At 39.6% G+C, this 25581-nt stretch overlaps 1 protein-coding gene and 1 long non-coding RNA gene across 4 annotated transcripts; both read left to right on the plus strand.

Moving 5' to 3' along the window:
* Positions 1–1071: 1071 nt before the first annotated feature.
* LOC109202999 (dispanin subfamily A member 2b-like) lies at positions 1072–11420 on the plus strand. The gene is made up of 3 exons (XM_019362028.1): positions 1072–1107; positions 10519–10748; positions 11220–11420. The coding sequence occupies exons 1-3, from the start codon at positions 1092–1094 to the stop codon at positions 11418–11420; spliced, it is 447 nt and encodes a 148-aa protein (XP_019217573.1). The 5' UTR covers positions 1072–1091.
* Positions 11421–14700: 3280 nt separating this feature from the next.
* Positions 14701–16998, plus strand: LOC106098405 (uncharacterized). 3 transcript variants are annotated; one of them, XR_001224626.2, is made up of 4 exons: positions 14701–14802; positions 15089–15244; positions 16393–16610; positions 16820–16998. It is a non-coding gene; the product is annotated as an uncharacterized LOC106098405 (long non-coding RNA). The 3 variants fall into 3 exon arrangements; XR_002062941.2 differs by having other exon boundaries at positions 14761–14848; XR_002062942.2 differs by having other exon boundaries at positions 14761–14802; positions 15160–15244.
* Positions 16999–25581: the final 8583 nt, after the last annotated feature.

Here is a 25581-nt window from a genome sequence, read left to right on the forward strand (position 1 = left end):
TGGCTAAATAGGGGTTAAATTAAGCCAATGTAGCCAGCAGCATCAGGGTCACCGCATCTCTGAGCATTCCAGCTGACCCGCCGTCTCCATCAGATGGGAGGCAAGAATCAGAGGCGTTTGGAATCGGGGAGGGGAATGAGTGTGCATCTGTGTCAGTGTACGTGTGTGCGTGCGTGTGTAAATGTGTGTCCTTTGACCCAGTTAAGTGAAAGTCAACAGTCCGCCTCCTACGCAGGTGGGCTTGAGGGATCTGGGCAAGAGAGTCAGGGATTTGTCGTCTTTGATTAAGAATAAAAATTCCTTATTGTTAGGAAATAGAGAAAAACTCTGCTTTAGCACTCTGATCATTTTTAGTCACATAAGAATATTAAGACCTTTTACCCTTCCTTGGCTGTCACGTAGAGGTAGCTGATGGACTTCAAATATAGCTATACTGTGTTACATGTGTATCGCACTTGTCCCAGTGCAAAACCTTCAAGAAAGTGTAAAAAGTAAAAAGACATTTTATGTGGAGTAATCAGTTATATGATCTGTCCTTTGACGGCCCTGACTTCCTGAAGCACACAGCCTGGCTTATCAGTGAACGCTGAGAACAACAGTGATGTTAGTGGTGAAACATGTTATCCCTGACTGTGAGTTTATGCTTTTCCAAGCATGTAACACAAAGGCTTTCTTGAACCTCCATCTTAGTGGAACTGCCAGATTCTTGTCATAAACACAAATACTGGAACCCAGCCAAACACAAACATTCCCCACTTTTAGCATGTTATAACAAAGAGCTCCCGAATGCCAAGAACTTATTTGGCTGTTACTGCGCTTAGATACAGATTTCACATAACTGAATGATGGGTGAGTGGCACTGACCGATATGTTTAATGATAGTGGAACACTATCAGGACTGTTTTTAATAGAGTCTGAGGAGAAGCAGAATGAACTTCAACGTAGAAAGACCATTTGCGTTTTCTGTTTGTGTGCAGTGTTGTAGCGGTTTTTATGATGATGCTGTTGCTAGATGAAGAAGTTGATTAAGGAAGACTTATTCTTGTTGTAGTTTCTCTGTGATATATTGAAGTTGTGACATTAGGATCTTTATGTGGGTCTTTGATGGTGAGTAAATTTGAATTTTGTGGTGGTGGTAGAGTATTGATAAGGTTAGTACGTTGCTCAAAAAAGAAATGTGCATTTGTTCTGTGCACACTTACAGAAAACCTGTTAAAGGTACCTTTTAGATGTTAAAGGTAGCCTCCAGAATTGGGAGAAGTAAGTTGGGGATTTTCGTTTGCACAAGCTTACTGGCACACAGCACAAACGTCAAAGCTGCACAAGTCCAGACCTGTGAAAGGAGAGAGATTTTACCAACCTATTTAATGGAATTCATGAAGTCATACTAGCTCAGTTGGAGTAACTGTCTGGGAGGCAGAATCTCCTAAAAAAAAAAGAAGCATCTTTCCATTCATTGCCAATGTTGTGTCCCAAACCCCTTTCGCAAATTCATATTAAATGCATTATTGAATTGTATTAATTTCTTTAGTAAGTGAATTTAAATGTCTGAATTCAAAGATTTAGAAAAATTTAGCTGAGAGGACACGGCGACCTTTTCAGAAAACCTTGGGCTACAAAGACACAGCTGTAACTGTTCAGGTTGGTGAAGCCAATATGATAAACTTATCCCACCAACAATGTGAAGGTCCAGCTTTTCAGATCCAGTTAAAATCAAATCACTCAAAGTGTCACTCAAGTGTGACGGAGTTACACCGTCCCGGACCGCAGACAGCCGACTTGGGTGCATGCACACACAACCGCAGTTAGATTCCACAGTCTTCACGCTGTGTTATTATGGCGATGCGTCGTTAAAGCAACCGGTCAGATAAACGGGGAGGGGTGACAGCTAATATTTTGAGAGGTACAGGGGGCGGCCAGCATATATTGTCACTTATCTTTGATAAAAAGCCGGTCACACAGTTTCCCTGTGATCGCCAATTACAAGAGCAGCTGGGTTGAAGGTACGGGGTTCCAGGGTTTAAACAATGGGTTCGCACACGCTTGGAGGGTCACGTGAACTGCATTATTTTCTGTTTGGGCTCTCCCTTATTACTTATAGACACTGTAGGGTGCCCGAAAGTAGTCACAAATGCATTTGTGATTATTATAGAAAATATGGCTGGAAATGAGCAGAGAAAAAATATTGTTTTGTGAAGGAAATTGCCTTGATGGATGAATATTATCCCTCGTGGGAAGGGCAATGGAGTATAAAGGGAGGCTACCGGGGCTTACCTGGGAGTCTGTGAGATGTTACAGTGAGGGTAACATGTAGGCTGGTTCAGCCCCTTGAGCTCTGTAAATAGATTTTTGTTTTGTTTAGGATTAAGTTACTTATTTTTTGTTTTTTTGTTTTGTGTAAATAATCCTTTGTGCACTTGAGAGCTGGCATAATAAAGTACACACTCCGAACTCTTCCCTGACTAAATCTATTTGTTCAGGAGAAGTTTATGAGAGGACCCTGCGACACACAGTTTATTAAACAGTGTCATATGAACAGCAAAACAGTACAATAAAGAAGACAACACATAGCAAAGCAAGCAAAGCGAACCCCGGGGTATACAGCCTTTGAGCACAAACAGCAGAGACACAAAATGTCTCCCGCTGGTACTTCAATCACAAAACTGATCAATGATCAGCTGATCAGCTTTTCTCTCTTGTTTGTTTATCACTAACTTTGTGCCAGAAAGAGGAAACCAGCGGATAAATAACAGCAGCACATTTAAGCGTGATAAGCTGTTGTTAGAATTTATTTAATATTACTTTCTAGTATCAGCTGATGTTTGCTGGAGCCACAGCCGTAAAAGCTGCTGGTCATGATATCAGTTTGGATATGTGGTGAGAGGGAAACATGAAGATGAAACCAAGAAATACTTTTCTTTCTTATTCTCATTTAAAATGTCTAGCTTTAATAAATAATTATCTGAATCTTACCACCAAGTCATGTGATGTCAAAAGTATAGAAATTGTTATTATGTATTATTATACATAGTACATTTTTTTCAGGGTCCCATTATAATTTCTTCAGAAGTAAGTACTGTATATGATGCCAGTATTTTCCCACATTTTCTAGTACTGTACCAGTACTGTGTAAAATGCCATCAAAAAATCATTTAAGTTTTATTCTTTCTCACCTGTCTTTCTATCTCCTTTCACTTTGTAGCAACTTTGTCACAACAGCGTTTGTTTTCATTCAAAGGCTTTATGGTTTTTCTTAAAATACCTGGTGGGCCGGTCTGTAGTCAAAATGGCCGGGCCAAGTTTTTGTCCCAATCCAGCCCTGCTTATTAATGTTACTGTCAGGAGTTTTCCTGTAATGCAACTCAGATTGGAATAAGTGACACTCAGACAGGTTTTACAAATTAACGTGCACGGGAGAGAACTGGACAGGCGCCGTTCCTTCGCTTGACCTCAGTTGCTCTCGTCCGCTCCCCCGTAACACTGCTCTTTTATTGTGGTTACATGAATATGCATAGGTTCATTAACATATAACGTATACCTTGGTATGCGTGTGAGTGTGTGTGTATATGTGTATCTGTGTGTGTGTGGAGTGAGATATGATCCCGTGAAGACTCCCCAAAGCTGGTGCCAGGAGTCTAGCGGTCCATCTAAACAAAAGGCTCTTAGACTAAAACAGATACAGAGTAGGTGTCCTCCTATACCATAAATCAGTAAGAGAAGGTACAACCTCTCTCATGCTCCCAGGATATGTGTGTGAAAGTCAGAGAGCTCTGGAATGCACACAAAGCTTGCACAACGTAACTTCTCTAGTAAAAAAGAGCAAACACATCTAGAAAACCTTAAACAAAATGTACTTCTAAACATAAACATAATAAAATCTTTCAACATTCCCTTCTGTTGTTTGATCTTTTCTCATATATATATATACATAGCAACTCACTAACAATGTATCAGTCTATGGCCACTTGTAAAACATTTTTAGCCAGGACATCATTAATTAGTGGGTTTTGTGAGTATGTTATATCCAAATGTCTATCTCATTATCATCTTCTTCATTCTGTGGTAGGGTGATGTTGCATCTCTGAGTTGTCTAAGTGTGTTCAGAGCATCAGTCATGTTCGATGACTGTAAGTATGTGTGTGAATGCCAGAGTCTCCACAGACTACTAAAGATCAAACTTCTATCTATCTGCAACTAATTATAAAACCCTAAGCATATAAGTAGATATCTGTAAACATAAATGACAATCAACAATACAAATCTAACATTCTCCCCTTCGGCAGTTATGCTAGAAAAGTCCCTAGTTATGAATACCTCATGTCTGGTAGTGTTAATGCAACCATTTTTATACTCAGCATATGTAAACGTACACAGTTTCACAAATGTATTAGCAGTTACCCAATTTCTCATTGATCTCATTCAATGGTAAACTGCATCCTGCAAGCAAACAAATGAATTGTTAATGGTCAAAAAGAAATTAACATTTTCAAGATCACTCCAGCTTGGTGATGCTCCCCTGCAAGACATGTAAATCGCACGTCTCTCTGCAGAGTGGTTTAAGTTCTGCAGGGTGTCATAAATGTCTCTTCCAGTTGTTTCCATCACTGTCCATAGGACCAGAGTCCAAATGTATGTAGAATAGACATTCAAACATACCAGTTGAGTTTGTTGTTTGTCAACATGGGTCTCAGCTATCTTCAAAGCTGCAGGCCTCGTCAACACTTGAGTTTTGTGGCCTCTACCAACCCCCATCACCTCACTTCAGGCCTCCTTGTCCTGTGGGGGATACATATGACTCCTCCATTGTCCATCCTCTGCAGGAAAAACCCTCTGTGGAAAGGGTGCTGGATCCAGTTATCTTACTGCTGTTATGATCCCAGCAGTCGTCAGTGTGCCAACGTATGCACAGTATAGTGACACAGCATTAGGTGATGTTCATAGGAAACTGCTATCATCACCACCATAGCTTCTGGTTCCTGTGCTTTTCACAGAATCATGATACCATCCTTGGACTCCCCCTGCTCTGTCGGTGGAGTTTGGCACAGCTCTCATTCCAACGCAGCTTCATGGTCCTTGCTGTGGCTGTGGAATCTGATCTCATGATGGGCCCCAAACAGCTTGACCTTTGACCTCAACCACTGCCTGGGCTGTCAGCTCTGCTTGGAATGGTTCTCGCTTCTCACTGGGCCTCTGAAGATTTCTCAGGAGATTCCTTTCAGCAATACTCTGACTGCTGCACCTGTATTTCCTTGCTAGGAGGAAAAACTTCTATTTGGGGAGCATGTCAATCATCATCAAACCACATTCTTTAGTTCAGTGAGCTTCATTTATGGACCATCAAAGCCTCATCTGAACACAGATGCACCACTTGCATAAGTTTAATACCTGTTGACTAACTGTTAATCACACAAAAATCATAAAAAAACATAGTTTAGAAAACATAGAAAAGATAGTTTCATGTAACTCTTTAACTCTGGACCCCTCCTCTTGACGCATGGACACTCCCATGAGTCAACTCATCCAACCTAGATTCCTGTCTGAAAGAAAAAGATTAGCTAGATCATGTCCCAGGCAACATCAGGGCATCTCCTCTGGAGCAGCACCATAACCCTGCAATAAAAGATGTTAGTGTGTTTTGCACAGTAAGTGTGCTTCACATCTGGCTCCGCCTGGAGCCATCATACACACCATCATGGCCTGGAAAACAAGATCTGGAAGTAAAATCAAACTTCACACTTATAAACAATTGCATCATAAGAGTAATAGAGCACTCTTAGAAAAATAAACATTGCAACACACATGGACAATCCTGGAGGTCAGGCAGAAGTTGACAGGTTCCAGAGGTGCTATAAAAAGACCATAAAGTTACCCATCCATATCTGTGGACAGAAGTGACACAAGTTTCAACACAGGGAATGATTCACATGTTATCCACATCGTCAAAGTAACCTTCACATTTTTCCAACAACACAGTGTAACAGCATCACCAACTCATAACCTGTAAACACAGTTTTCCTCACACATAAACCCAGAAATCCTGTAGTAGAAAAACATCAACCAGCTGTCCCGGTATAAATCACATGAAGAATTGTAATGCTGTAGAAATGTTAGCGCTGCGCAGGTGTACACACTTTGTCACAGTTACCTCTGGGAGCAACACAAGGTAGTGAATAACACCCCTGGTAGATGCACAGACACAGAAAGTAACATTTAAAAGTTAAATCATCACACAACCTCGATGTTGCTGTCATCTTTCTGCTCCTGTAAAAAAAGAAACACACATAGATTCATCTGCACCTTTGTCAGGTGGGGGTTAACTTCGCACAGTGATGTCAGTCAGTCAGTTTTATTTCTCTTCCACTCATTCATTCATGCATTCATTCATTCATCCTTTCTTTGCTGACAGTGGAAACTGTCATCGGATTTCGTTTCCACTTCTCAGCAAAATGACGTCATTTCAAAAAGAAAAAGAAGAATTTTTTAGATCGGATTATCTCGCTGAATCCTTTTTTGGGTAGGGACCTATTTTCTAATTGTCCCATATAAGTGGCTTTCTCCAGAGCCCATTGTAATCTTTTGGAGAAACTCACTTGCAACAATTTTCTCGACGACGCGTCGTATAGCGCTTCTGTTCTAATCGTGCAGATCTGCTTCAAACGAGGTCATCAAACAAAACTTTCAGTGCACTGTGAAAGTATCAAAATAAAAAGGCCTCGTTAAGTCATGACACACACTCCTCATCTCAGGAGGGTAAATCATACCATTAGCATGGTTCATCATACCATCATACTAATTGGCAGGCTCAACTTCACAACAAAAGAAAAATCATCAGCTAGATTAATTCAAAACCAAACCAACCATTAGCCGCACAACACACAACATAAGCCTCATGTCTCATTAGCTATGAATTTTAATCCCCAGGACTGTACTTTTTACTCATTTAGGCCACAGATTTTAGTTAGTTTTCCTTTTTCCCCGTCATCATAAAACATGTGACATGTCGTCATGCATTTCACAAAAGACGTTTGTTCTTATATATTCAGAGTTGTGTATCTGGGTGCAGGATTCACTCACACATCACAACAGGAAACTCAGTGTTTAGAGTCTCCACTCTAACAAACTCCAACACATCCCATTCACTCGTGCTAGAATTCAGTCACCTTTCATTAATCTAAGAACCATCAACTAATTTGCATATCCGCTGTTAACTCACCAAGTTGACAGGACAACAGAAATGCATGTTCAAAATATTATCACAAAAATAGAATTTCCCTCATACAGTAAATTACTTGTGCTGCATCAATCAGGCAGAAAGCATCTCCCAATTTACTATATTAACAACTAAATTTATTGTCTGATCACTGGTTGATCAAACCAGAATCCTGTTTTTTCCCACAAAATTAAACTGTTGTCCTGCAACCTAGAGAGTTAACTGTCAGCATTGGATAAATTCAGCATTTGATAACAAGTGTCTGCTAAACTGACTCTATTTTAGCACTGATGAAAGATAGCAAGCTGATTTTCATTGCATGTGTGTTTGTGTTATTAGGCAGGTTTAATCGATGTCTGTGGAGCTGAATCTCCAGCAGGATATGTTCTTAAAGCTGCCTTTCCTACACACTTCTCTGCTATTATTTGATCATTTTCAACTAATGTGCTATGAGTCCACTGATTTTTTTCTTTTCATCACACGAGGTGACTTGGACAAGATGATGAACAGACTCACATGCTTAAGATGGTGTCTAATCTTCATGAGCTCTCTTTTGTTTGTGTTAGTAGGGTTAATGCATGTTCTGCTTGTGTGTGTGATTTTGTATATGTTTCTTTTCGCAGTGTTTCAGACTCCTTCACAACTTTCCACTTAAGCAGTCAGTTTTCTTTTCCCCAGATTTGCTAACCCAAATTTTGATTTCCCACATTAAACACCAGCTTTCCTCTGTGTTCTCACCTGCTCTCACTCTGTCGTCCTCTCCCACTTCAACAGTCCAATAGCCGGCAGTTCTTCTTCAGCTTTGTCCTGTGTTCCACTGTCTCTTCTTGCCATTTTCTCCAAAAGCGGCAAATGTCAAACAGTCTCCTCAGTTCTCCTCAAAAGTCCTTTTCACAAGCACAGTGACTTTGCAGCTTGTTGGAAACACAGTGTCATTCATCCAATCAGTCAGGATGATGGGTTTGCTCTTCTTCTCCACTGCTGTTTGTCCACACTGCTGCTGCTTGCTGGGTCTCTTTGCTCAGGACTTTGCTGCTGTCTCTTTATCTGCCATGTTATTGCTCTTGGAACTGCATTCTTTGTCTTCAGGGAGGAGTGAGAGCTCACTTGTGAGGATGAGGGACACATGGCACTGTAAATAAGTTAGCCAAAAACTTGGCCCGAATGTTCCCAATGATGTTAAACTATAATTTCCTTCCGACTGCTGCATATGGGAAATTGATCCGGGTCTGCTCCTCACCTGCAAGTGACACACTGAGACATTTTGATCATTGTTCTCATTGCTTAACCGACACACAGAACTCTCTATTTTCTGTGAACTCTCCTTTCTTAAAAGTAGAAAATGAGATTGTAGTTGTTCTTGGCTGATAAACTCAAAACCTTTTTCCCTATGTATATTTCTCATCTACAATGTAGATTTTTCTCCTTCTTACTCTCTCTCTTTTTTTTTTTTTCCACTAGCTGGTGACCTGCAGAATCACCGCTCTCACAATGGGAGACAATTACGTTTTGTTTTCTTTTTTGGATTCTTTTCAGTATTTATTTCTGCTTGGAGGGTTTCTTTTAATTTAGTCAATGCGGAGGGGCTACATTTTCCCTCCCATGTGGGACATTTAGTTTTTTTTTTTTCTCCATCTATATGCACTAATTTGTCCGGCGCCTGGACATTTTTTCTCTAACCACTGCTCGTCAGCAGTGAGTTTTGAAGCTTCGTTACCCATTTTAATCCTTTACAACTACACAACTGCGGCACCTTCTCTGGTACGAGAATCGAGAGAGGTAGTTGACACGGCCTTCTACTTTCAAGCTATTCTTGAAAGCGGTGTCATCTTTATGTGATAAAACACGACCTGTTTCTCTCTTTTCACCAGTACTTGGGTGACCAACAGTAAACAAATTAATGGAATAGTTCAGCCTCCTTATTGTGCTGTAAAATCAACTTATTCCATCAACACAAAAACAAAACAATAAATACCTTTATGCGCGCGCTAACTTTACCCACTACGGGGGAGCTACCAGTCCCAGACGAGCTCTATCTTTATTTTAACCCACTACGGGGAGCTACCAGTCTCAGACGAGCTCTATCTTTATTTTAACCCACTACGGGGAGCTACCAGTCTCAGACGAGCTCTATCTTTATTTTAAATGCTACCAGCCTTCTTCAGGCGAGCTTACACGATTTTACGCAACGTGTCTCAGAGTGTCAATATTCACCTGCTTGTTAATTCACTGCCGGTCTCTCAGGTCCGCCTCATTGACCCCCACCGTCGTGGACCACTTCTAAAAACGCTGGCCAGAACCCGAATTCACGTCTCTGGTCTTTTATCCTGTACCTAGACAGGAGCTGTCGACAGACTTCAGCGCGGGCTTCTCACGACGTCAGGACTCGATGAGGTTTTCCCGTAGGATCACACAAAAGTGTTATGTTAATCCGGCTCGGAGGACCAAAAAATGTCAGGAGTTTTCCTGTAATGCAACTCAGATTGGAATAAGTGACACTCAGACAGGTTTTACAAATTAACGTGCACGGGAGAGAACTGGACAGGCGCCGTTCCTTCGCTTGACCTCAGTTGCTCTCGTCCGCTCCCCCGTAACACTGCTCTTTTATTGTGGTTACATGAATATGCATAGGTTCATTAACATATAACGTATACCTTGGTATGCGTGTGAGTGTGTGTGTATATGTGTATCTGTGTGTGTGTGGAGTGAGATATGATCCCGTGAAGACTCCCCAAAGCTGGTGCCAGGAGTCTAGCGGTCCATCTAAACAAAAGGCTCTTAGACTAAAACAGATACAGAGTAGGTGTCCTCCTATACCATAAATCAGTAAGAGAAGGTACAACCTCTCTCATGCTCCCAGGATGTGTGTGTGAAAGTCAGAGAGCTCTGGAATGCACACAAAGCTTGCACAACGTAACTTCTCTAGTAAAAAAGAGCAAACACATCTAGAAAACCTTAAACAAAATGTACTTCTAAACATAAACATAATAAAATCTTTCAACAGTTACTGTAGATAACATTTGACCTAAATATATGGGTCTTGTGGTTTGAATATGTAGAATAAAGTCTTAACACTATCTAATATAATATCTAATATATAACAACATTCCAGTGTAGGTACATGTAGTGTACACGGGTATATATGATTATAATATATATATGTGAGTATATAACTATATAAGATATATGGCCATAAAAAATTCCACAACAACAGAGCAAACTAACTCACTCACTGCCCAAAGACTTCAAAAATGAAACCATCAATGTCAGTAACTCTTTTCAACATCTTTCTCCTCCCTGAACTGCAGCTGAGCTCAGACCAGTGAAAGCGATCAATCCTCCAGCTTACGTTCCAGTGCAGGTGATGCCCTCTGATGGGCCCTCTGGACAGCCTGAAGCATTTGTATTGGTTCAGCACACCAATGTGAACATCATCACTGAGCCTCGAAAGGACCATATTATCTGGTCCCTCCTTTGTTTTGTCTACTCATACCCTTGTTGTTGTTTTGGACTTGCAGCTCTCATTTATTCTATCAAGGTAAGTTGACAATCACTTCTTTCATGCACCAAGCTTCTTGTAAACTTGTGTGTGTGTGTGTGTGTGTGTGAATATATGCATTACACCTGCCTGCCATACCCTAATATTTATTAATTTACCATATACATCAAGATCTAAAACACAAAGAAAGTATAAAATTAACTACAGAAAATAGCAAAATCAGTGCCAGTCAAAAATTTTTTCAAGTAAAACACATTTGTCAGTTAGACCACTGAAAGAATCATAAGCACAATAAAAATACAACAACCCCCCCCCCCAAAAAAACCCAGATAAAAATGATTCAAAAAGTGCATGAATGAGATAAATATCTTTAATTCATTCATTTGGACAGAAACAAGTATCTTATCTTTTCCAAATATTTAAACTGAGCCTTTGTTTAACATTTGTTTAAGTTTCCATTGGATTGAAGATAACTGCACTTTTACGATCTATATGTTTCTGCCCTTTTAGGCCAGAGACCTCAAGGTGGCCAGAGATCTAGCGCGTGCTCGACGCCATGGCTCCACTGCACGCAAACTTAACATCGCTGCCACAGTCCCGTTTGCCATTTTATTCCTGATTTTCATTGCTCCAGGCATTATTAATGCTGCAATGGTGGCTAGTGTTATAAAAGAAATGCCAAACAGTAACCATCAATATAACGGAAATTAAGTTGCTTGCTACTGTGACTTGTTATTAAGGAACATTGATGATATTAGATTTTAGATTCTGATTCAAATTCATTGTCAGGAAGGAGTTTGTCGATTTTTGTTGACATTTAATCCCTGAAATATAAGGAAAAAAGTGCAATTTCAACAGCACATCTCTTTTTCTACATGATAGAGAAATGCTAACGGGCTTAAACTGTAAGAAATAAATGTGGTAGAACACCCCCCCCCCCCCCCCCCCCAAAAAACCCCCCAAAACAAAACAAAATGCCTGACATTTCTGTAACTTTTCTGTTTATATATAGCCATAGGGGATGTTTTTGTCATAGTTCAGGGTCCTTTTGACCCAGCATTTTCTGCTTCCTGTGTTTTTATGACCTGTTGTGAGATGGTTTATTATTCTTAGAATAACCTCAGCATTACCACTATGTTAACCGTTGTACATTTAGGCTCCCCTGATGTCTTTGCTCCTTATCTGTGTTTGTGCTTATGCGTGTTGTGTCTTGTTTCCCCTCCTTGTGGTTTATCCATGTTTCCTCAGTCCACCGTGTCTCTCTCTCATCTGCCTCTTCTATACGCCTGTATCATATTCCCCATTTTCCTGTTTTGTTGTGTAGGTCTTGTGTTTCCATGTTTTGCATGTTTTCCCTGTTGTCTTGTCTAAATGAGTTCAGCTGTGTCTCCCTCCTGTGTACAATTTCCTTGTTATGTTACCTGTGTATAATTAGTACATGGTTTCCTTTGTTCTTTGTTGGACCATCTGTGTATCATTCTGTGTATCATGCCTGTTTGTCATCCCCAGTGTTTCATCTCCACGTTCCTGGTTGTCAGGTTTTGTTTTCTATGTTCCCCATGTTATTATATTTAATTTCACCCAGTTTAGGTTTAGTTTGCTTCCTTCAGTTTTCCTGTGCTTTTTTTTCTGTAGTGTTTCATCAGCCAAAATAAAGGCTCATTTTCTGTTTGAGACACTCTCTCCTGCATCATTGTCTGCGCCTGGGTCTACACCCCCATCTCAAACTGTCCCAGTTTTTATCAGTAGTCAAAGCTTTAAAAGTTGAGAAAACACTGTCCAAAAATTGTGCCCTTCACATTTAAAAAAACAAAAAACTATCCAGTGGGCCTGATTAGAGTCTTTTCCGGGCCAGTTCTGGCCCCCTGGGCCTTATGTTTGACATCTGTATTGTATGATTTATCACACCTTGATTCACAAAAATACTAAACCACTGAAACAAAAAGCTGGCTGAAACCAAGAAGAGTATTTAACAGTCATTTTTCTATTCTATTTTTATAATTTACAAAAAGCAAAAAAACAAAAAAATAAACCCCTACAGCCTGAAAAAAATCAGCTGTGTGAGGTTTGTATAGTTTGGTGCATGAAATATTATATAGATATGTATACAATTATTTATATATATTAGTGTTGTCAGCGTTAATCTCGTTAAAATGACGTTAACGTCATAATCACATTAACGTGGCAAATCTCCATTAGCGAGTTAGCGCGGATCATCCGTGTGTGGGGCTGCATGGTGTCAACGCATTAGCACGGGTAGCTCGTTAACGTACAGATCTTAACAGGTGCCATTTGTGGTCCTTATACACACACAATACGATAATATTAAGTTTAAGCACACTATGTTTTACTCCGCGAGGCTCCTGACTGCCCGTAGCCGTAATGCTCCGACAATCCATCAAGCAGTGCGGCTTTGTAGCTTACCAAAGTCGTGTTAGCGTGGTTAGCTCGTTAACGTGAGTAGCAAAAGTCCGCGGTGATCTGAAAATGATGTGCCGGGAGTTGTGCCGTTCTCGGCGGCTCGAGTGACCCTCGAGCTCCCGGCTTGCTATCGAGCAGGTGGGTAACATAAGTCTCCGAAAACGTCGAACCACTTTTGCAAATATGCGATATCTTGATAAACCGAGCAGATATTTGAAGTTTACACACCCACATTCTCGCCTGAAAATATGTTAAAAGCTTATTTTGTGACCGAGAAAGAGTAATAAGAGTAATTTTAAAACTTAGTAGCGGCCGCCATTGTTGGCAGCTGAAATTTGGCTGGACCGCGCTATGAATTCTGAGATATGGTGGGCCACGAAGGACACACCCAACCCATCCTTCAAATTCGGGGAAATGAAGGACGCATTTGTCGGCTGCATTTGAAGGAGTCGATGAATTGGGACAGCCTTCGTCGCCGGGCTGTGACGTAATCGGCCTTCAAATGCGGCCTCCAGAGGATGCAGCCGACGTTTTGGGACACAGCTTATATATGTTTGAATCCTTCCCTTATTGTTTAACTCGAAGCAAAATGACGACGGAGGCAAAAATAGCGTTACATTCTTTAGGGACTTTATTACACACTAACACACATTACATCCTCTCTTCACGGCTGCCATTTTTCTCTGTGCAACCTGCTAACACAGTCAGTGGCGTGATGACACAGCCTAAGTGCCTTCACAGCAAAACTGTGCCGCCTTGTGGTGACAACTGAAATATTGCATCTCTGTTAAACAACAGTAACCATAATGCAGTCCAACACATTTCACAACATGAGTACACATTATCAATATCTCAACAATGGTGAACACAAATAACAGGGAGGATGCTGCTTCTTGAAACATTATATATATATATATATATATATATAAACATTTCATAACTTTCAACATGTCTGTGTCTGCCAATCTGCCACCTCACTCACAAAAGCATAAATTTGTGGTTCACATCATCAGAAACAAAACAAAACAGTTGTGGACATTTGTACAGTGTTTCTGTCTTTCTTTTAAAAAGCAGTTCAATACTTAAATGGTATTTATTGTTAAGAAACAATAAATTAAAAACCCACAACAGCATTTAGCAAACACTCCCTGTTTAATTGCGTATATATGGTCAATCTAGCAAAAGTTGTACACCTTCCAGGATTTTCATTGTAGTCTCACTGTTTCAGAGTTAAATATCTTTAGAGACGTTGCCATAAAATCAAACATATTCTGGAAATTCCTTTAAATGCGTTTCCAAAAAGTGATGCACATTATTTCCTAATAATCTCAATATTTGGAAAATGACACATGTGGAAAGGTGAAGTTTGCATTTGTAAAAGGAGCTTTTAACATTGGACAAGACTTCATTGAACAGCAGAAAAGCGTTTGGGCATGCTCCTCTTTTTATGCAAACTTCATACCCCTAATATAATCTGTAATGATGCCAATACCTACCTGTCTGGAACAAGCATAGTGACTGGCTTACAGGAGGGACCGCATATATCTAACCTGTTTTTTTTTTTTTTTTTTACGTGGGCGTTACAGGCTGCCTTAAGTGATAGCTGTTATTTTGTTAAAAACACCCACATGCATTGCCACTGCTGAGCCCCCATCGACAAGTGAAAGTAAAGGTGAGTCTGTTTTAGTAGTTTGAGGAGAAGCAGAATGAACTTCAAAGTAAGAAAACTATTTAAAATTCATGTCTTTGTGTGTGTGTGTAGTGGTGTTATCTTACTTTTTCTTAAACTGTCTTTCGTCAAACTGTTTTTACATTGTCTAGATTCTAGATTGTCTCAGGGGCGTCTTTGCACAGGCTGAGGTCTGAACTGGGGTCTTGAACGATGTGTGTGTGTGTGTATCTACATATTTATTATGTATGTATGTTGTTAAGACACTAACACAAAGATTGTGTCACAGCATACTCACCAGATAATTTGCATTGAATGCAATGCAAAACTTTGTTTCCCACCCACATTTCCGCTGCTGAGTCTCCTTTGGCTGTTAAATCCACTCGAATCCAGATTGCATATAAAGACTGAGTAGACTTGTAATGACTGACAAGTGAAAGTGAAGGTGAGTGTAAGGTTTATATTGTTGATTGTCATTTATGCTTAGAAATATTTACTCATATATGCTTAGAGTTTTATAATCGATTGCATAATAATGGAAGTTTGATCCGTAGTAGTCTGTGGAGACTCTGTGTGCCTTCCAGAGGACTCTGGCATGCACACACACCTTAAGGCTATGAAAGAAGTTATATCTTCTCTTACTGATTTATGGTAGGAGGACACCCACTCTGTATCTGGTTAAGTATAAGAGCCCTTTGTTTAGATGGAGCGCTAGACTCCCGGCACCAGCCTTGGGGAGTCTTCACAGGGTCACATCTGGACCCAACACACACACACACCTACACAACACACAGACAAGGTACTCTTTGTCCACATGTATATCTGTAAGACGTAAGACGTCATATGTTAATGAACATTGAACACCAAGCTCTGCTTGCTGTTGTAGTTGAATTGTCTCGTTCCAGCGAGGGGTTGTGCTAGACAGACCCATTAGTGAGTCTGCTTTAGTAGAAGCAGAATGAACTTCAAAGTAGGGAAACTATTTCATTTCTCTGTGTGTGTCTATGTGTGTGGAAGCATTGTCTTACTTTTCCTTAAACTGTCTTTTTGTCTGTTTATGGTAATGCAGTTCCGAAATTGAAACTTGTTTAAGACTTATTTTTGTTTTCTCTGTGATATTTATTGAAGTTGTGACATTAGGATTAGCCATTTATGTGGCTCTTTGGTGCGGTGTGAATTTGAATTTTGTGGTTGTGGTGCTGTAGTGGTAAAGTTGGGGGTGGGGAGTGTGCTCAACATTACTGGCATGCCGTATACTCATCCAGCAAGTCCAAACCTGTGCAACTGCTTCCTGTAAAAAGCTGGAGAGACATATTACCAGTATGTCTAAACAGGCTTATGAAATGAGATTCTGCGCTCACAGTCGAGTCACCGACTGTGAGCGCAGAATCTCCTCAAAGACATATTTGCATTAGTTGCCAGTGTGTGTTCTATCACAAAGCACTTTCTCATATTATATTATATTATATTATATTATATTATATTATATTATATTATATTATATTATATTAATATCACTGTAACTCCACTGCTGTCCCAAAAAAGAAATCATCAATAACTCCTTTGAACACCTTTATTCTCTCCAAACTGCAGTTGCGGTCACAACAATGACAACAACGAATCCTCCACGTTACCTTCCATTTCAGGACAGCATGTATGATGGGAATGGGGATCAACAATCAATGGTTCAGCACACCACTGTGATCATCAGCACTGAGCCACCAAAAGACCATATTATCTGGTCCCTCCTCTGCTTTTTCTACTCAAACCCTTGTTGTCTTGGACTTGCAGCTCTTATTTATTCTATCAAGGTAAGATTAAATAAATCGTTTTTTTCATGAACTAAGCATCTGTTATACTTCTCTGTGTGTGTGTGTGTGTGTGTGCATGAAAAAATACATTAATTTTTACCTGTCTACTTACTATGACCTACATTATATTGATTTTACCACATAGATCAAGTTACATGTCCATGAACTCCAACTACACTTTTACAATCTATATGTTTCTGTCCTTTTAGGCCAGAGACCGGAAGGTGGCTGGAGATTTGGAGGGTGCCCGGCATTATGGGGCCACTGCTCGCCAGCTTAACATCACCTCCACAGTCCTGGTTGCCCTTGGACTCCTGATATTCATTATTACGATCGCAGTTGTTTTTGCACGGATATCTCGTTAAGCCCTCAAAGTAACAAACCCTGACAAAACGCTTCCTTTTAACAGACTGCAGTGCATTGCTTGCTGCTGTGACTTATTAAAGAATTTAGATGAGAAATATTAACATGAGTTTTATTATCAGTCTTAATTACGTCTTTTGTTAGACAAAGACACAATTTCATATATATAAAATACATATATATATATATAAATATATTTTCATATTTCAGTATAGGTAAATGTATATAAAGATGATTTTTAGCCAATTAAATTAATGTTTGTTCCTATCTATCCACACCCAGGTGAAAAATAAGCACACTGCATTTGGCATCTGCTAAATTACATACAGAACAATGAATGACAGTGTATTCTTTTTTCTGTATTCAGAATTCTTCTTTGTTCACAAAAACCTTTTTTCTGTAGCTGTGGATCATGCTGCATATTCACTGAAAGGGATCTCAGCTCATTTAAGGCAGGAAAATATGTTTATTGAGATGTTTCATTTTCAGCTCACTAATATTCCACAGAAACAGTGTGGACATTTCATCCCCTTAGAATTTGTTTGATTTAGAGAATTAAGAGTTGATTTGTATGCTATGTTGTAATAAATATTATCTTTGAGATTTAAATGGTTTTGGACTGTAACTCATTAAAAAAATATTACTAGGGTTTTATTTTTTATTTTTTTTAGATTCCATCGATTTCTGGGAGCTCTGTAGCCTCAGTAGCAATTCTTTCTTCCTTTTTTGAAATGTATGATGTAGTATAATGGAAATAGTCTACTTCTGAGGAATCGTTGTTTTCAGGTTTATTTCCAGTAGAGTAGGTGTTGACTGATTGTTGTTGTTACACTAAACTGTCCATCTTAACTCAATAATTGTCTCACTTTAGGAGTTGCAACAGCAGATCATCTTTCTCCAGCTCACCCCATCCCTTGCATCCTCCTCTGTTACACCAATCCTCCTTCACTATACCCTTGAATCTTTTCCGTGGTCTTCCTATTTTCCTATGAAGCCATACTTCTACTCACTGATGGTCACCTCTCTCTCCCTAAACTATCTTCACCAACTCTTTCCCACAGCTTCATTATATGGCACACAAACTTTATTCTTGTGTAGTTACTACAGTTCTGCACATCTCCCTTGTTCTCACAAACCAGAACCAGTACACTTCTTCTCCATTCCTCAGGCATCCTCTCACTCTTTAAGATTGCGTTAAACAGTGTGGTCTAATGGTTAGTGGTGTGTGGATCGATACTGAAATATCGATTTCTTCCGATACCAGTAATTTATGTTCTAGAATCGATTCTCATACAAAAATATCGATATTTAAGTACTTTGGGGTAAATTTGTAGTTTATCATTAACAGGAACACAGCTAAGAAAGAAACTATATCACTCAGATCTTCTAAATTTGAAGGAACTACTTCCTCTTACGCCTTTCATAGACATATGCGAAATACAGCTGTATAAATGTGTCGCAGCCCCTGGCGTGCGCACTCACAACAGTGGCTGAGCGTAAACGGAATCACGTGTGGACGTATTTTACCTCCACAAACAGCCAAGATGCGGTTTGCGATACATGTGGCAAGACAGTGAGGTGTTGTGGCAACACCACTAACCTCGTCAAACACCTCAGAGTAAATCATATCACAGAATATGAGGAGCATATGTTGAGGCAAAGTGAAGAGGAGGAGAGGGCCAGGTGCTGCTAGGGCGAGACAGATGTCTCTCGCAGAGTCCTTTAGTGCTGCAGGCAGGCAACGTGTTCAAACAGTCCACAACTTCAAGTTTTTTTATTTCTATATGATAATTCTGCAATATTAAGCAATATGAACAAGTAGTCTGATGTCCTTTAATCATTATTAAGCTATATCTTTATATTATTACTACAATTACATAATACAATATATAATTGCATTATGAAATGCAATGAAACAGTAAGTTTTTACAGAGTATTGGTATCGGATCAGTATCGTCGATACCACCCTGAATTTTACTTGGTATCGGATCGGAAAGGAAATCAGTGGTATCGCACATCACTACTAATGGTCCACTGCTAAAATGTCCATTTGATATTATCACATTAATTATAAACTCACGACGTTACAAACTACAAAATTAGTTAGAAGATGGAAAGATAAAGAAAAATGGTGTTTGGTGATATTTGGTTACTGTGCAATTCAGTTCAACAGCTCAAAAATATCACCAAACGAACCTTTTCAGTGTTTTAAATGAAAATGTATAGTTACTGTATTTACCAAGGAAAAATCACAATGTCTGACACTTTCAGTGCAAAAGGATACAAGAAAGCCAGGACAGAAGAAGAAGACGATTGATTCCTTTCAAAGAGAACGAGAGTTTTGCAAATTATATTTGTAAAACAGAAAATTTAAATCTTATTTATAAACTTTTAATTCAATGAATTCAGGTCTTTTAATCAGATATTGATAAGGATGTTGTTGATATATACATATATATATATGCATATATACATATACATATATATATATACATATATATATATTTATATGTATATATATATGTAGGGTAGCACGGTGGCACGGTGGTTAGCACTGTTGCCGCACAGCAAGAAGGTTCTGAGTTCAATTCCACCATCAGGCCGGGCTCTTTCTGTGTGGAGTTTGCATGTTCTCCCCGTGTTTGCGTGGGTTCCCTCCGGGTACTCCGGCTTCCTCCCACTGTCCAAAGACATGCAATTTGTGGGGATAGGTTAATTGGATAATCTAAATTGCCGCTAGGTGTGAATGTGAGTTGGCCCTGCGACAGACTGGCGACCTGTCCAGGGTGTACCCCGCCTCTCGCAGTTTTACAAGAGCAGGTGCAGAGCAGGTTAATTTAGCCATATTAGCTCATATAACATTTGGCTATCCACCCATCCATTTTTTTTCTACTCACACATGTTAGGGTTTCAGTTGTGCTTGAAGCTATCTGACCTTGTACAGGGCAAAAGGCCTGGTACATCCTGGAAAGTAAATAAATCACAGGGCTAACACTAAGTTAGATTTTGTAGAGTTGAGTTTGCTAAGTTCACAAAGAACAGAGAAACACAGAGCAGCAACAGCACAGTTTAGCTAATCACAGCCTGTACACCAAGTTAAATCTGCTGGAGCTGACAGTACAAATTCTTATGTGACTCAGGAAGTACAGACCGGACTTCAACCTGCTGCTGAACTTCTACCGCTCGTCCATTGAGGGCTGCCAACATACTGCATCACAGTATGGTATGGGAGTATGGCAGCTGCACTGAGCCTACGTCTACACTAATCCGGATACATTTGAAAACTGTGTATTCATCTAAAAATGCTCCGCATTTCCAAACAGTTGTTCATCCACACTGAAAACGCTTACGTTCCTGTGCTGTGCATTCAAGAAACGTAAGATGATTCAACCTGCTAGTGATGGGTCGGTCCAAACAAAATGGCTCTTAGAGCTGGATCTTCGAAGTGAACGACGGGAGTCGTGGGGTTTGTTTTCTTTCTCTTGCCCTCTCTTTTTTCGCTTCATGCCACACGTGAGCCTTGCGTTTGTGCTGAGCAGAGGGGGGAGGGGCGGTAGTTACACTCGCAGCAGCAGTAGCACACGAACAGAGCAGGAGGGAGAGAGAGAAAGAGAGCAACAACAAGAGACAACGTCGTCAATTTAGAAAGGTACAGTAAAGAAAATGAGTGAAGCAACCAAGAAAACAAGAAAAATCTGGAACCATTTCAGTGTTATTGACAGAGTGTAGAGTCTGCAAGAAAAGAATTTCATATAGAGCCAGCTCCACAAACAACATGCATAGGCACCTGAGAACTGTCCACCCATCAGTGCAATGGGAAGATAAAACACAGTCAGTTGAGGGTGATATAAATGAAGGTGCCAGTGTGTCTACTACAACTGTTGCTGCTTCTTCTTCTGCTGCAGTATCTGAAGCGTCATGCAGTATACCACCTAAACCAACCCAGAGCTCTATGAGACAGTTTTTGCAGAATTCTGTGACCCCAGCAAGACAGAACACAATTGATGAAGAACTGGCAAAAATGATAGTACTTGATTTCCAACCATTTTCTGTTGTGGATGATAAAGGATTCAGGACTTTTATACATGCACTGAATCCCATTTATGTAATTCCAAGCAGGAAGGCTCTCTCCCAAAAAATCATCCCAGGCATATATGAAAGAGAACGTGCATCACTGCAAGAGAGGGTTAAAAAAGCCACAAGCAGTCTGTCTAACAACTGACAGCTGAACATCCCAAACCACCACATCCTTCTTGTCAGTTACGTGTCACTTTATTGAAAATTATAAAATGGCATCCTGTGTTCTGGATTGTTTTGAGTTCAGCAACAGACACACTTCTGAGAACTTGGCAGAAGAGCTGCTCAAAGTGGCAAAAGAGTGGGATGTGGTTTGCTGACAATGCCGCTAACATAACAAAAGCAATTAAAATCCTGAAATGGACTCACCACCCATGTCTTGCACACACAATTAACCTGGTTGTAAGAGGTGCTTTGAAGGTGATGAAGCCAGCTGTGGAAAAAGTGAAGGCGATAGTGGAATTTTTCCACAGGAGCACAACAGCCACACACAAGCTCAAATCTACCCAACAACACATAGGCATGCCTGAGCTAAAGCTCAAACAAGAATGTATCACAAGATCAACCTTTCATATGCTAAAACGGATTTGGAGTCCAAGGATGCAGTCATCTCTGGTGTCTGGAGCCATTTGAGCAGGTCACCGTGGAGATCAGTGCAGACAGGTGAGTGTGCAAATGTTATTGCGTTATTATTATTATTATTATTAGTAGTAGTTAGTTGCATTGCTGGTTGCATTGCTGGTATGAAAAGCAGATTAGACATGATAATATACAATAATATACTGCTGAATTTGAAAAAAGCATAATTTTGAAACTTGTTATTTACGCTTTTTCGGCCATGTCACAGTCTCCAAAATGTTAATCCTGTGCAAGGGTCTGCAGAGTGACAGCTGAGCACCAAACCAGAGTAACTACAGGAAAAATGAAAGAGTTGGTGGATGCTCTCTGTGCATCCATGGACAGAAAATTCCACAGAATGGAATATAACGCTGTTCTCTCTGAAACCACCATTTTTGATCTAAGATTCAAGAAGCTGGTCTTTAATGACAACAGAGCGGTGGATGAAGCTCTTCAGAGAATAACTGCAGCAGCAAGATCCAGCCAACCAACTACACTGCCAGGGGACCAAGAGGGAGAAGGGGCAGAAGAGGATGAACAAAAGGAGCAACACGCATCGGTAAGACTTTACAATAAGTGCACACTATTAAGCATTAGTTAATCAGCAAAAGGGCTCATCAATGTAGGATCTTACTTCCAGTATTGCATCTGCTGAGGGATTCCTTCTGGTAGTGTGTCTAGTTGCTTGTTCTTCAAAGAACACTATTAAGCATTAGTTAATCATCTGTTAAGCATTAGTTAGTGGTTACTTAATTATCTCTACAGCATCTACAAAGTATTTCTCATAATCAGTTAATAGTTTACAAGCACTGCTTTAAACACTTTATTCATGATGAATAAGCTAATGTATAACACTTCTTATTAATTATGTTTTCATGTTCTAAAACTCATTGATTAATCATTTATAAACACTACTCTGCATCAGTTACAAACCAGTCATTTCAGGATGGTCAATGGTATACAAAATTATTGGTAAAAGGTAAGTAGCCCAAAAATCAATAGCCTATTTCAAGTATATTAAAGTCAATTAACATAACATGTAATTGTCTGGCAAATTAAAGCAAGTGAAGTCAGTTAGATTATCACCTTAAAGACTTGTCATTAACATTACAACTACACAGTCCCTTTTATCACATTTTTCTTATTTGATAAAAAGACACAATGGTAAATTGAAGGATAAAGTTATAACAAAACAAGGAATGACAAAATTTGTCCGCAAGTGCACATTAAGTTTAGTTTAAAAGAAAATACTTATTGTATGTATAAATTGGATCTGTCGTGGAGCAGCACATGGCGGACACGTCAAACAAACCTCCGTCGGACACAAGTCACTTTTCAGCCGTTCTAAAGTCTCACTTCAACGCTGGATGCAATTTATCTACAGGTGAGCATAAAGACTACAGAAAAAAAATAACGAAATAGATTTAAATTACTCTTTGTAAAGATGTTTTTTTATTTTCTGAAGATTTTCTCAGGGTCTGCGATTACGTCAAATCGACATGATAGATGACACCATTGCAGGCAGTACAACAACAGTTAGTAAAATGTCCAGAAAAATAAGGAGGGTATGTATGGCTGCATATTTATCAACCTTTCATAGTATCTTTTAGTCATTTTTGTTCATTTTTTTTGTTTCTGCATCAGTATGGGAGAGGAAGAATGGCTGGGGGATGGAAAAGAAGAAAGTGGGTCTTTGGAATGCTGGGCATAAAACATCGAGGGAAAACAAGACCTATGTTGCAACTTGTGGAGAAAAGATCTCGAAGAGATCTTGTTCCTGTGATTACCCTTCATGTCCGGATTGGTTCCTCAGTGATAAGTGATAAATGGCGAGCCTATCGTGTACTCCCAAATTTAGGGTATGAACACCATACTGTTAACAACAGCAGGTGGTATGTTGACCCTCGTACAGGTGCCCATACCCAACATCTGGAGAGAGCCTGGAGGTCTTACAAGGAGCAAATCTAGAGACTCAGGGGTAACAAAAATGATAGACTACTGTCAGAACACCTTACAGTTACTGAGTGGAACGAGTGGCTCGCCAAAAAGCAAAAAAATGGTACATTGGGGAGACTGATATATGACATTTCCAAAAAATTGAGATAATTATAAAAGTTAATGTTGCTAGTGCTATTTTTTTCCACCTTTTTGAAAATGTTACTTGAACACTTTATGTAAACAGCTACAGTTCATATAGTTTCTGTATTACTTCAAATATTGGCTGATTGTTTATGACACTGTTTTTATTTTTGTATCAACATTTGTGTGTCAAATCTGTAAGCATTGTTCTGATGTTTTTGTGATTATCATCTTAAAAGTGCAGTGCGTTCTGGATCTACCCTGTGTGTTGTCATTTATTTTTTGTTACAATGTATTTTAGAAACCTTCACATCTATAAATAGGTTGTAAGGTATATATGGTCCCCACTTTAGATGAGCTCACTCAAAATACTTTACTAACAAGTAGCAAATGGGTTGTAACTTCCTAAATAAGTTTATTAAGGTATTTATGAGTATTTATAGATAATCTATTGAAAAAGAAGTTGGTCCATAGTGATTTACAGCTTTGGCAGCCTTTAAGTGACAGTTATAAATGTATCCGGTCTTTAAGTCTGACGTCACTAGCCGTGTCTGGGCTCAAACTCCGCTGCAGGTCCATAAATCAAACGATCACTGTGGCATCACTGAGAGTTGAAAAACTGTCTAAAGTCTTTCATCTGTAATAAAATGATCAGCGTTCTGCTCTGGTATATAATGATGTGCTACGTGACTGCTAGCGACACAGCTATGTGAGCATAATATAAACACGCTAACTTTTTTCCACTCGATAAAAGTTAACGTGAGGATTCTCGGTGGTCAGGAACAAATGTAATCGCATGGTAGGATGCTGTAAACGGACCAAACTTCAGCCAGGAGAACAAGTGAGATAATCCATCCACAATACGAGGTTAGTCATTCATATACTGCTGCATGGGCTGTGCTGTAGTTACATCGTAAGGTTTTAAAAACGGAGCTTTAAAATGATTAGCGGTAATAAAAGTCGAGGGAGGCCTGTCTGTTTTTAGGAGCTTTTTGAGATTAAATAGAAGAAAACACAAAGCATTAAACACATTAACAACACAAAAGTCATACTAAACGCAAACTACTTTAGGCCCGGAAGCAGGATTCGTCACGTCATCACTTAAAGACCGGATTGTAAGACATCTTTATTCAACTTTTGAACAGTGGTACTCAGTCAGTACATATTCAGTAAATGCAAATTATTTACATGGCAGCGCGCTTCAGGCATAAATCTAGACCCCTAGATAAAACATTATGGGTCATTCCCACGACCCACAGCTTTACTGTGTTCCAGCAAAGTATCCAATAACAGTGACAACTCCTCCACAGTAGCAGGTGGGATTTTTCGTTTTTGAGGACGACTCCTTTTACCTTTCAATACGGATGGTCTGTTTATGTTTTGATCAAGAGCCTTTTTTTGGGCAGCTGAAGAAGAGAAGTCTATCTTATGGCCAACCTCTGGCTGTTTCTTGGTCATATTACCAGGCAAAACCCAGTATGCAGGTTCATCTGTAACAGTCCTTGTGCCACGGATCTGCACTATTGCTTCTACTTTAAACAGAAGAGCATTGACATGGGTGCAGGTCTCCACGACTCCGGCCATACAGGTGCAGTGGGCGGCTTCAACCTTCCCTGTGATGCTCACAATGACCCATGGCTGCAATGCTGGTTCATTCAGTCTTTGAGAGTGCAGTACCTGAAACATACAAAGACAAATTTAATTTAAAGACAAGGACTTTAATGAGCCAAGGCCGACAAAATCTCAATATTTTGAAGATTAGTACAAAGGAAAAGTATAATACAATTAATGATATTAAAAATGAAGGTATAACTCAATATAGACATGCAGAAAT

Source organism: Oreochromis niloticus, linkage group LG7 (assembly GCF_001858045.2).
Source record: "Oreochromis niloticus isolate F11D_XX linkage group LG7, O_niloticus_UMD_NMBU, whole genome shotgun sequence".
Classification (NCBI taxonomy): Eukaryota; Metazoa; Chordata; class Actinopteri; order Cichliformes; family Cichlidae; genus Oreochromis; species Oreochromis niloticus.

Excerpts from the sequence above, each read along its gene's own strand:
- LOC109202999 (XM_019362028.1), top strand. Across the intron at positions 10,749-11,219 it reads CTCTCATTTATTCTATCAAG|GCCAGAGACCTCAAGGTGGC; the intron begins GTAAGTTGACAA and ends CTGCCCTTTTAG.